The following is a 12,917-nucleotide window of genomic DNA, read 5'->3' on the forward strand; positions in this document are numbered from 1 at the left end:
ACATCACTAGTGTAGAGGAAACAGGAGGAGGAAGGCTAAGAGAACAGAAGAGTCACTTAAAACAAGACCGGCACTTGAACAACACCACATTGAAGGCACCACCCACGCTTATGACATTTTCACTCCAAAGCAGTTGAAGTTTGGCAGCAGCGGCAGCGACACGCTGAAGGGGGGAGGACGTTGGGGACAGACACTTCATAGAGGACATTTTTGTCATTGTCCAGGTCTTGGAGGTGAAGGAGAAACACCAGGAAGTGGAGGCTTCTCAGTCCCCTTCACACCTCCTGTTAACTCTCCAACTGCAAATTTTCTAAGCCCTGGACAAAATTAATATGCTGTTCATTTTATGTGTCACTTGAAAAGTTCATTTTTTATTATTCTCTGGACCCTCATAAAAGGCTCATCCCTCCTAACATCATGGTCTTTCAGAAAGTTCTCTAGAATGCTCTTCCCTTCCCAGCGCTGACAGTGGGGTTAGAGAATATTTACTTTGTGAGTTTTTTTGCTTTCAGCTTCCATGGTATGCAAAGTCCCATCGGTGTAATGCTTAGGGTCCATTACTGCCTCACACGCATCACTATTCTGTGTTTGCATCACTTCTTGGGACTAGGAAATGCTTGTGATGGGAACAAATTCTTCCCCAAGCACTCTGAAGCTACCCCTGCCTGTGTGCCCACCCTCTTCCTTTTACCGGGAAAGAGAGAACATGGGGAGTGTGCTCCAGGGGCAGTTTGTCTAAATTGTGCTACTTATATATATTTGTTATAATGGATTTCAGTTTCCAGTTTAGGGGGAAAAGGAAAATGAGCCCCCACAATTTGGGCCTGAAGCTTAAAGTTTCCCCTCTCCTGTATTGCTGAATGTCCATGCTTCGGTCTTGCTCAGCTGCCTGCTGGAGCATATTAGGCATGACCCAGGAAAAGCATGATTCCATATCACGAGTAGGTCTGTGGTTGGTTCCTGTAGAACGGAGTGTGTGTGTCTGCTGGGGGTTTGGGCAAGACCAGGGAGGTATAGGTGGGATGGTATTTTTTGCCTCTCTCAGTTGAGTATGGTCTCCAGGGTACTCCCTGAAGTGAAAGCTCAGACAGTCACTTCTGTTTTGCTGTTGGTGATGAAGTATGGCTGTGTGGGTGGGAAATGCTGGGTGCGAGTCCCCAAGGGGTCGCAAGAGCCTGACTCAGCTATGCCAAGCTTGCCCTTGTTGCCATAAGCCTGTCGCCGGAGAGATTGGTCACTGGGGTCCCAGGTCTTAAAGTTGGCAGTAGAGTTGTAGGCCAGGGGATGAGGGGGCATCTTGTTGGTTCGAGACTTCTGTCCATTCTGCTGGGCAGGCCCATGCTCTGGGCTGAAGGCCCGGGGCTCATCTTCCACTCTGACAGGGTGCAAAGGGAGATTTCCCTTGGCAGCCAGCTCCGCCAGGTGCCTTCGCTTGGTGTAGAAGTCATCATTGACCTTGTCAGCTGCACAGTGGGGTGGGTGGATGGGGAGAGACAGGGGAGAGAGAAAAGATAGTTAGGGAGTTGGACAGGTCAGTTTGATAGTACTGCAAAAATGGGCTGACAATCCAAACAAGACACATCGGGACTCCACCTGGAACAAGACAGAGGCAAGCGTGGCACCATGCCCTTTTCACAGTCCAGAGCAGGAACAAGAGGTTTAAAGATGCACTCAATTAAACACATCTAGACCATCCCAATTAAACACATCTCCCATCGCAGTCCATACCACCTGCCCCTAACTTTGGATTTTCTAACATTCAAGTGTTGCTTCTTCATCACTAAAATAATGGTCCTCACTAAAGAAAACACTGAACATGTTGAGAAATGTTTATATCATCTACCACTCAATAGTAGTATTGGCTGACAGATGTATCTTCATCTGGCCTCTTCTGGGTTTTGTGTGTATGTGTTGGAGGAACACATGAGGACAAACACCAGCTTCAGTTGCCTTTCTGAATTACTCTCCATCTTGTTTTTTGAGGCAGGATCTCTCATTTTTACCAGAACTCAGATTCTGCCCAATGGCCAGCCACAGAACCTCAGGAATTCTCCTGTTTCCATTTCCCCAGCACTGGGATTATGAGAGCATGCCACTAACTTGACTGTTTAAATGTGGTTTCTAGGTCTCCAAGTCAGGTGTCCCTGCTTGTAGAGAAAACACTTCACCAACCCAGCCATTTCTCTACCCTCTCCTGGATTGTTACTCATTTGTATGATTGCTTTTGTTTTTGCTTTAAGCTTTAACTAGTATAGTACTCAAATCCCAGTTCTGCCACCGGCCTGCAGTGTAACTTTGGTTATCTTACTTAAATTCTACCCCTATCTACTTCTGCATAAGGAAAATACTCAAAACAAACAAAACAAGTGCATTTCATGGTGTTGTGTGCACGCCTAAGTGATTCAGTGTGTAGTGAGCACTTTCAGCACGTCTGTCTTGGCCACCACTACTATCAACACAGCTTTACTTCCTCCTGTAATGTCTAACTAACATCTTTTTTTTTTTTTTTTTTTTTTGGTTTTTCGAGACAGGGTTTCTCTGTGTAGCTTTGCGCCTTTCCTGGAACTCACTTGGTAGCCCAGGCTGGCCTCGAACTCACAGAGATCCGCCTGGCTCTGCCTCCCGAGTGCTGGGATTAAAGGCATGCGCCACCACCGCCCGGCTCTAACTAACATCTTAATGACTACCATCAACTATCAAACTTAATCCCTTTATCAATGAAAAGTTAAGCATGCCAATGTTACACTCTTATAAATAAAGCCTAAATGAAAATCTTTTTACTCAAATCTTTTCAATTAAGATACATTCTAAAACACATTTTCTTAATCTGCACCAGAAAGTAGCAAACTGTGGCCCCAGGCACCACTGAAGTTAGCTACCATCTGTTGTTGTAAATAATGTTTTCTTGAAATCAAAGCCACGCCCATTTGTCTATGGCCCATGGCTCTGGTGTAATTGAGTTACTGTGGCAGACAATCAGTGGCTGGAGAACCTGAAATGTCTACTGCTCAGCCCTTTAAGAAAAGGTTGACTGACTCCTGATCTAGATTACCCAATGTAGAATGATTTCTCCAAAGAGTATAAATGTTGTTAAGGCTCTTGATTTTACCAAATATTAAGATTTGAGCCAACTTTTACTGTTTCACCACACCCGGTCCTTCACCGAACGATCCATTTCTCCCCTCCTCCTCACTTCATTATCTTTTTTTTTTGCGTTTGTTTTTTGAGAAATTCTTAAATGAGTACTATATTTACATCATTTACACTCTTTTCCCATACCCCATATCTCTCCTTCAAATTCCCTCTTCTTCGATTATTATTGTTACATATATGGTGTGTGTGTGTGTGTGTGTGTGTGTGTGTGTGTGTGTGTGTAATCTGATGAGTTCTCTTAGTGTTGCTGATATGTACATGCACTTGGGACTGGGTGGATAACCAGTCAGGGGACTCATCCTGGAGAAGATTGCTTCTCCCTTTTCAGGAGCCATTCAATGCCTGAAGCTCTTTACCTAGAGATAGGACCTTATTTATTTAGATCCATATTTATCCAATAAACTGATGATTCCTCTTTTTTCATTTCCTCTTATTTTATCTTGTAATTTTTATTTCTAAGATTCTTTATAATTTTAGATTCATTTTTTAACAACACACTTTTGAAATTGCATCTCACTAAGTATTTGTTGTTCATTTACCTATGCTGCTCACACCTAACGTCTCATAGCATTCATTCTATGTGAAGCTACAGATGTGGGAACCACAGTTCCACGTACTTTCATCATGTGATCTTTCTATACAAAAGATGGGCATTTTGACTTCTGTACATGGGTTCTGCTATACAAACTAGGGAGCTGTCCAATTCAAACACAGGAAATGACCCAACTGAGGTTACCCACAGCTAGTAGCTCAATCCTGGTAACAAAAGCAGCTACATGGGATCCAAAAGACAAATATTCAGGCACCCAGAACCATCTCCAAACATGTTTAATCAGAATCACTGAAAGGCCAGTCCAGACACCCTTTGTCCTAAGTCCACGCAATCAATCCTAACCCACAGCTGGACCTGGGAACTCCAGGAGCATCCTATCACAGTGGCACAGGTAGTTTTTCTAGAAAATCAAAGAGCAATGGCTTCCCAACACACTCCTGGTATCCTTGATAGGCTCCTTCCATAATACGTTCTTCTACCAGGCACCCAGCATTGCTCCACTCCACAGTTGGTCCACGCTTCGTTCCCTGGTGCTTATCTTGTTCTCTAGAACTCCACAAGGGCCAAGCCAGGTCTGTATTTGTCTTCCCTGTCATAACAACATGAAGCTTGGTCTCTAGCAAATATTGGACATATAAATAGTCAATGGTGAGTGTATAAGCAAAACACCATAAAGCGTAGAGGAGCACACCTGGTCAAGAGTATGATGGAGAAATTCCCTTTCCTCTTGCCTCCCAGTCTTCTCTTACTGAAAATCTCACTTACCTTCATTATGTACCCTGTCATGACCTAGCATGCTCATTTGTGTATGCCTACTCCTCAGACATTAGACTAAGCCCAAAGTCTGCTCAGAACATGGTTCAAAGTTTCCTGTTGTTTGAATCTTAGATGGTCTTATAATAAAAAACCTGGAGCCAGATATTGGGGGGAAAGCTGAAAGATCAGAGAAGCAGAGAATGCCACAGCCAACCTCACCTCATCAACTCCTCAGCCGATCCTGTTTCCTCAGACTGAAAGCCTCTGACTACTAACTAACTACTTTAGTTTCTGTTTCCTCACACCTTATATACCTTTCACTTCCTGAGACTAAAGGCGTGTGTGCTTCCCAGTACTAGGATTAAAGATGTGTGCTACCACTGCCTGCCTCTGTCTCCAGTGTGGCCTTGAACTCACAGAGATCCAGACAGATCTCTGACTCCCTAGTGATAGGATTAAGTGTGTGTGCCACCACTGTCTGACCTCTATGTCTAATCTAGTGGCTGGCTCTGTCATCTGATCCTCATGCAAGTTTATTATGGTACACAATATATCACCACATGTTCCCATTTTCACAAGTGGAAAAAAACCAATCATGAAAGAGGAAGGCCTTCTCAGAAAACTATAAAGAGAAGTAAACGTGGGAACATTTGACCCTTGGGCTGTTAGGGAAGATGGGTGGGTCCTCTCAGCTTCCTCCATACCCAACTGGAACTGGTCTCTTGGTGAACCTGGTATTGGAAACACCTTTGGAAATATAGAATAGATTTTTTAAAAAAGTGTGTAGACTCTGAAATCAGACAGACCATAGAGATGCCACTAAATACCTTGTACCTGTTTCCTTATGTTGAAATGGGGATAACACTAAATACTGTCAGACTTATTATGAGGAATAAAGCATATGTGAGATATATATATGTATGTATATGTATATGCTACATACAATAATTCCTAGAGCATAATATACCTTCTCAATACATGTATTTTACCTACTTCTTGCCTGACTGGAGGAGCACAGAATTACAATCAATACACACTTATTGAGCACTTGCTCTGTACCAGGCAACCTAGTGGGCCCAAAGTGGGCATCCATCAAACCAATCTGCTTCCTTGTGGTTTCTTTCCTTTACTACCTACCTAGCATGTTGGTTAAGTGGCCAGTTACTCCAAGAGAGGACATACAGAAAATGAGCAGTGGTCAGGGGAGGCTTCCATAAAGAAACCATCTTTAAGGTGACATGCAAAGGTGTGAGTGACTCTTCAATGTATCACAAGACTGACCGTAGTCCTCTGCAACTCTTTCTATCAGGAGACAGTCTATTTCTGCACACCTAGAATTGAGCTTGCTCTATTGCTTGCTTTGACTAAATTGTAGCAGCTTTTGGGAGCAGCTGCTTGAACCTCCTTCTGTGTGAAACCCCACTTTTTATCCTTAAAGGAAAGAAACCCACAAGCTTCCTACTCCCATTCAGCACAGTCAACAGCCTTCCAGTTACCAGATAGCTAGTGAGAGCAACCTCCTGGACAGCACAGTTACAGTGCCTAGGTAAGTCCTGCCTAGAGCATCCAGTCACACCAGAAGTAGGCTCAGAATCATGATTCCAATAAGTGGTAGCTCTGCTGAGCCACTAAGTATTGGAACCACTTGATAATTGCTACACAGCAGCCAGCATGTTGCAAACCCCCGTGGTAGGAAGAGGCATGGTAGCTTTGGGGATCTGAAATACTCTGGTGGTACAGGGAGGAAAGCAAAATTATACCGCTATTGTCTAATGTCCCATAGGCAAGATTGTTTCATCCATGCCTACTGATGTGACTGACCAAATCCCTCCATGGGACTCTGGGGTGTTTTAGAGAAGTGAAGTACAGATATAGCTTTAGTACCTGGGAGTAGAAAAGACACCTCCAAAGGATGTTTTAAAGATTATTTCAACCACAAAGAGGTGATCTGAGGCAATGCAATTTTCATGAAGCCCGCTACAGTACTTCTGGTCTCTTCTTTGTGAAGTGAGATGGGGGCTGCTTACCTGACACACTGCAATGTGGTCCCTCTTTTAATAGATCACAAAGCACCCAGTGAAGGAAATAACAGACTCACTGAGCAGTCTTGTAAGCACCATTAGCAAATGCATTAACCTAATCAGCCCCACCACCTCATGGGCAGATGGCTGACAAGCCGACCAAGGAACAGATGCTCTGGCCCTTCAGCAGCACTAGAACTCTCTGGTTTGATTTTCTCTTTACCTGAAAAGGGAGAAAGAAAGAAAAAGGTACTTTCCTACTAATGAGCCTAATTGCCTTGAAGGAGCCAGGGTGGTAAAACACAACTGCACCTTCTTCCATCTGTCTCTCTCCCAATTAGCAGCAGACTGTGCAGATGCTGGTGGGGTGGACCCCTGCATCTGTGGAAGCAGTGCCGAGATACTCACCAGTTCCTGAGATGAGCTGCACATCTGAGGGGCTCAGTGGGTGGCCTCCCACCTACTTCCCTTCCTTGGGCGAAAGCATCTCCAGGAAGGCTTCTAACAGCTTGTTTTCACCTGGTGCTATTCATGACTCCTAGGGATGGGTTCACGGGAAGCAATGCCCCAGCAGAGCTTTCACAACCCCCTCTATCTCTATCTTTGGTTCAATAACATGATGAAATATAGCAACTAATTTTCCAATCACATTTAAACATAGGGTCCACGCTCTTTGCAGACTCCCCCAAGTGGCATGATTGGAATCCTGATCTTTGTGCACACTCCTCTATTCCGACTGACAGAAACCCATCACAGGATGTATTTTTCCTCCAAGGCAGCTGCAACAGGGACCACAAACTCACTGGCTTTAGACAACAGACATGTATTCTCTTTCAGTTCTAGAGGTCAGAAGTCTACAGTTACCATGGTGGCAGAACCACACATCCTCTACAAGCTTTGCCTTTTCTAGTGTCTGTTGGTTTCTGGAAATTTGGGGCATCCATTGCCTCATAGCTTCTGGCTTTAGATGGCCAATCTCCACCCGCCCCACCTTCTCTCTCTGCATTTCCAGATTTATCTCTTCTTGTATGGCCTCAGTCATTATGTTAGGTCCCACATTAATCCACTGTGCACTTATTTTAATCTGGTGGTATTTATAAAGACCTTATTTCCACCTGTTTACAGTCTGAGTAGACAGGATCTTGGAGACACCATTCTACCCAGTATATATGATTCCTTTCTGTTCTTGAACACAAGTGTGATACACAAGTGTATCACAAGGCCTTTGAACCTCACTCCTACTTATACTAGGTTAAATTCATCTTTCAGCCCTCTGACCAAAGCCTACAGCTGCCTAACAGTCCTCTGGCTGGCCCAAGAGAAACATTTGCCCTGATAATCCCCAATTATGCACATCATTCACATTGCTATATAAAATTATCTTTCTTAGCATTTTCCTTTCTCTTTGGCTAGAACATGAGGTAGTACTTGTTCTCACTGCTCTTTCTCAAATACTGGACCCAGTACCTCATGCAAAGCAGTCACTTTCCAAGACAACAAGGAGTCAAACTGAAGTTTGTGGGCCCCACACAAAGCTCCTGAAAGCCACAGCATATTCCCCCAGTCTTGAAAGGCAAGACTACAGTAGTGAATCTGAGGGTATTAAGCTGAAAATAGGTATTTTCCTCTCTCTCTCTCTCTCTCTCTCTCTCTCTCTCTCTCTCTCTCTCTCTCTCTCTCTCTCTCTCTCTCTCTCTCTCTCTCTTTCCTCCCTCCCAGACTCCTGGCTACCATAATGTGAACTACCCAGCTTTACCACACTCTCCCTGCCATGATGGACTGAACCTATGAATTCAGGTATTTTTGTCTAAGTAATAAAAATTCTAACCAGCTGATGGCACTATTGAGAGACAGTGGAAAGCTTAGGAAGTAGAATTAGGACCCTGACACTCTTCCACCCACCAGGATACAAGCATCGTCACAGGTCCAAAGCAACAGGACCGAGTGGCCATGAACAAAACATCTGCAACAAAAATAAACCCCTTCTCCTTTAAGATATCCCTCAGGTATTTTGTCACAGTGGGAGAAAGCTGAGTAACATGCTGTATGATACCAACCAACTCTGACAGTGCAGAGGATGGTGCCACAGCAGGGTGCCACAGCTGCAAGGCTAGTGGGCCTGTTGACCCCTTGGGGTAATGTGCCAGAGAAGCACTTCTTTCTCTTCAGCCACTATATTTGTGGAGCCTTTCAGTGACGTTAAGCAATATTTACTTTAACTTCTATAGAAATGATTTCTGGGTCTTTGCCTTTTTTCTTCTTCCTTCACAAGCTAAGTTAAAAGTAAGAGGCAAGGTGGGCCCGTTCAGGTTGTTTGTGGCATCCTCTAATCCTTTGAAATGCATACTGTGAAGCTGTCTATGTTCCCCAGGCATCTCAGCAGGCAGGAACAGGAAAGGCAGAGGAGGCCTGATCTGTCTAAGGATCTCTCAGCAGGACCAAGGTGGACATAAGAAGACATGTCTTCAGGGTGAGTTAGTCCATTTACTTGGTTCAGGGCCTTGCAACAAGAGTCAGGTCCTAATGATGCTTTCATGGTGGAACACTGAACACCGTATCATTCTTGCAGCAAGCCTCCGTAAGAGAGGAAAAGATCAAAAACAAAAAAGCAAGTGGCTTTTGGGTGCCTGGTCTTTTCCCACCTTAACCCTGAAGGCCCTGGCAGGAGGTCCAGCTGCCTTTGGTGAAGAATGTCCTTCCTGGATTGGGCTTCACATCAAAGCTCTCCAGACTGGACCACAAACTGCTTTATTGTAGTTTGTGGTCCTCTGCAATGTTGGGCCCTTTGTCGATTCCCTCAGGCTGCCTTGCTGGGCAGTCTCCATTTTCAGCAAGGCTGCTAACAAAGGTACACTGGCTGGGCTCCAGCCAGAGCTAACCACTGAGCCTCTGACACAATACAGCCCGGAGTGGGTTGTGTCTGTTCACTGCCTTCCTGTGTGTCCGGCATTGCTGTTACACAGACATAGCTCTTCTCAAAAGCTCAAGATGTGCTTTGTCTTCTGGTCTACCTCCATGCTGGTGAAATGTACACATTTAAACTGAAGCAAGGAAGAGAAAGGCTCTAGTCCTATACCCTGCACCCACGACCTTCTACTGTCTCTTCCTGGGGAGATCTAAAGTCCGTTGGTGAGATTTGGGGTGCTGTGGTAGTTGGAGGTATTAATGAATTTTTGCTCTTCCTTGTATCAGTGACTTTTCTCCATATGACATTAAACTCCTCCAGAAAAAAAGAAAAGAGAAAGAAAGCAACTCAGAAAGAAAAGTTTTTGTTTTCTTCTCTGCCCTAGGCTCTGAGCCCATCCCCATGACTGACACTATTCAGACAGGACAGAGATGGAGGCTGGTGTTGCTCGGTTTGCTTGCTCTCTGGTTCCATCGTCACTGGGACTTGTCTAAGCTCCCTCATTAAGATGAGACTAGAAGAGCTGAGCAGCTTTCATCAGTCCAGAACAAACGACCAAAGCGGCCTAGATGAGCCAATGTCCAGCCATCCGTTTGTGAGTGAACTCAGCAGAGATCAGAAGAACCTCCCATCTCCCACAAATCACCGATGCCAAGAGGCCTCATCTGAACAAATGCTGAGCCCAGTGAGTTCTGAGGTGTGAGGTCTGAGCCCTTTGTTACATGGTGTTGCATGGTGACAGACAATGGATGTAAGTACGAGTTGGTCTTTTACTCACTTCTAAGAGGAGCCCTGAGTTTCCAGATTGGATCCTCCTCGCTGCTCCTAGTGTCTGTGTGTGGATGACAGACCTGCCCACCTCTGGCTGCTTTTCTACTTCCCTGTCCTGTTTTGTTTCAGTAGTTGTAAGAAAAAGACAAGATTTTCTCGAGTGCTTTGCCTCTCTTCATTTGGTAATACGCAGTTATCAACAACATTTACGTGGAGTGTCTACTGTGAGCTGTGAGCACCACACGTGTCCGCTCTGCATTGTGTGGATCTGGCTGGCTTCTACTCAGAGTGACACACTTTTAAACTAGTAAACTGTTCATTGCAATCTTGATGTAATGACACTTTATGAAGGCCAGAGAGCGCTCTCCACAGGCTCATTTCATGACCTGTGGGTCCACAGGCTCATTTCATGACCTGTGGGTCCACAGGCTCATTTCATGACCTGTGGGTCCACAGGCTCATTTCATGACCTGTGGGTCCACAGGCAGGAGCACCAATGCTCCAGGGCTGCCTGTGCTTTCAAAGGTGCAGAATGGAGGATAGGGTGGGATTTCAGTTTTATTAAAAAAAAATCTCCTCTCATTACCCCCATTCCTCCTGCTCTGTATCCTACTACTTGCTACCAAACTAATAACCCAAATCAGGAAATTGCCAAAGCTAGGGTATCAGGAAGTAATGCCTTAAGGCTGCCTTTGAGTGAGCGTTTCACCAGCATGGACTGCAGGCTGTGTGCACTCCAATGAAGATGTAATCAAATTAAACATTTACTTTTGTCCCGTGCCTCCTCTAACATTCCTTAGAAGAACGACTGTCACCAAGAGACATTGGTTCTCTTCCTTCTTTCCTCCTTTCTTCCCTATTCTTTTTTATGTTTTTATTAAGAGATGGTCTCACTGTGTAGATCAGGCTAGCCCAAAACTTATGCTTTTCCTCCCTGAGTCTCCAGAGTGCTGGGATCACAGGTGTGGAACACACCTGGCATAGTTATCTCTTGGGAGAAAGAAGTAACTAGGATTTTTTTAGTACCTACTATGGACTAGATAATGTTTTAGCCTTTCACTTCCACGATCACATTTAAAAGCTCTTAAAGAAGTACCTTTGGTCTTTCTGTGTGGTAGGTAAAGGAATTAAGACCCAGAGATACTGGGCATCTTGGTTGTCGAGTCACTTCCCTGTAGCCCATAAGATGCAGAGCAGGAAACGAGTTGTAAGATTGCCCCCCCACCCCCTTGTTCTTTTTTGTTGTTGTTGTTTTGTTTTGTTTTTCAAGACAGGGTTTCTCTGTGTAGCTTTGCGCCTTTCCTGGAACTCGCTTTGGAGACCAGGCTGGCCTCAAACTCACAGAGATCCGCCTGCCTCTGCCTCCCGAGTGCTGGGATTAAAGGCGTGCGCCACCACCGCCCAGCCCCCTTGTTCTTTTAACTGTGATGTGGTTTTAATTACCATGAGGAATATATATTTTTCAGCAAATGTCAGAAATGCATGTGTTTGCTGCCTAGGATGGAGTTTGGAGAAGCACAGCTAAGGGGGCTGTTTTGTTTTGTTCAGCTAATGAAAATGATCTAAAATTGACTGTGGTAATAGTTGCATTTCTGAGGATATATAGTAAAAGCTGTTGAATTATGAGAAGAATGCATCTTGTGGAAAATGATGGCATGTGAAAATTGGTGTTCTGAGGCACCGATTATGTGTTTGTGTTTGCATTTAGGGTTTGGTATTAGATAAAGTGGCATAAACTAAGAATACTCAGAAGGTACATTAAAGGAAGAATGTGCTGGCAACCCTCCCCACATACACATACTTACAGGCCCAGGTCCTTAGGGGTGGGTGGGCCCAGGACTTACATTTGCATGTCATCACCAGTAATACAGGGTTAAGCCCTTATGTCACTGTCTGGTCTCAGTGACCTGTTGAGATGTAATTTTCTCGTGTAGCCTGAGACAACCTTTAGTTATCTTGAGAGAGATAGGGATGGGGGTCCCAGGACCTTATCTGAGTATTTGCTTCTGAAAGTCATCTTCACCATTACTAAGAGTTATCTCCAAAATAGAGATCTTTAGACCATTGGCCTCTTCTATGCATACTCTGGACCTATTGTATACCAAGTCCTGTGCTAAGACATTTATTTGTACTGCCTCATACAGTTACTCACATTAACCCCATGGAGAATAGACACTCCGATTGTCTCTATCTCAGCAATGGTAGATACAGGAGTTCCGAGTATGTCAGTGGTCTGAGTAAGAACACAAAGGCTAACTCCAGTGAAAACAGCAGCATTCTGGCAGGGTCCTTCAAATTATGTGCTCCAGAAGACCCATATTCATTTAGAAGAACAGTTTCCCAAAAGCTGGCTTCAATTTGATTGTGGACTTGAGGTATTGTCTTCTTGTTGTGGTTTTCCCACAAACAGGCCAGGAATTCCCAGGGTTCATCACAGTGGATCAACATCAGTGTCCCCTACAGTGATGTCCATGGAGAACACTACGTGCTGAAAGATGAATGCGATTATTACTCATGCCATTTCCTGTCCTAGCAAACACGATTGTCTCCCAAGGTGAATCAAAACCGACACAGGTGGCAGGAAGAAGCAGGCATCTACAGGGATTTTTGCTATCACAATTACAATTTCTTACCCAAACTCTCCAGGAGAGGCCATGTCCCCACCTTCTTCACAAAGTTCTCCCTATGTTCTAAACGTGGGTCCCCAGTAGTATTGGAGCAATTGGCTGTTAAGATGTTAACTGATCTATCTTAAAAT

The 12,917-nt window shown here is 44.6% G+C and overlaps 1 protein-coding gene across 2 annotated transcripts in view; it reads right to left on the minus strand.

Annotated features, from left to right (window-relative positions):
* Positions 1-460: 460 nt before the first annotated feature.
* The window catches only part of Shisa9 (shisa family member 9), a 311,270-nt gene continuing 298,813 nt past the window's right edge, over positions 461-12,917 (minus strand). For both annotated transcript variants that reach the window (XM_059269970.1, XM_059269969.1), the window contains one exon: positions 461-1,463. In XM_059269970.1, coding sequence (XP_059125953.1) covers positions 1,084-1,463 — 380 coding nt within the window. In that variant the 3' untranslated portion in view covers positions 461-1,083. The remainder of the gene's footprint in view (positions 1,464-12,917) is intronic.

Source organism: Peromyscus eremicus, chromosome 8a, assembly GCF_949786415.1.
Source record: "Peromyscus eremicus chromosome 8a, PerEre_H2_v1, whole genome shotgun sequence".
In the NCBI taxonomy this organism is placed as follows: domain Eukaryota; kingdom Metazoa; phylum Chordata; class Mammalia; order Rodentia; family Cricetidae; genus Peromyscus; species Peromyscus eremicus.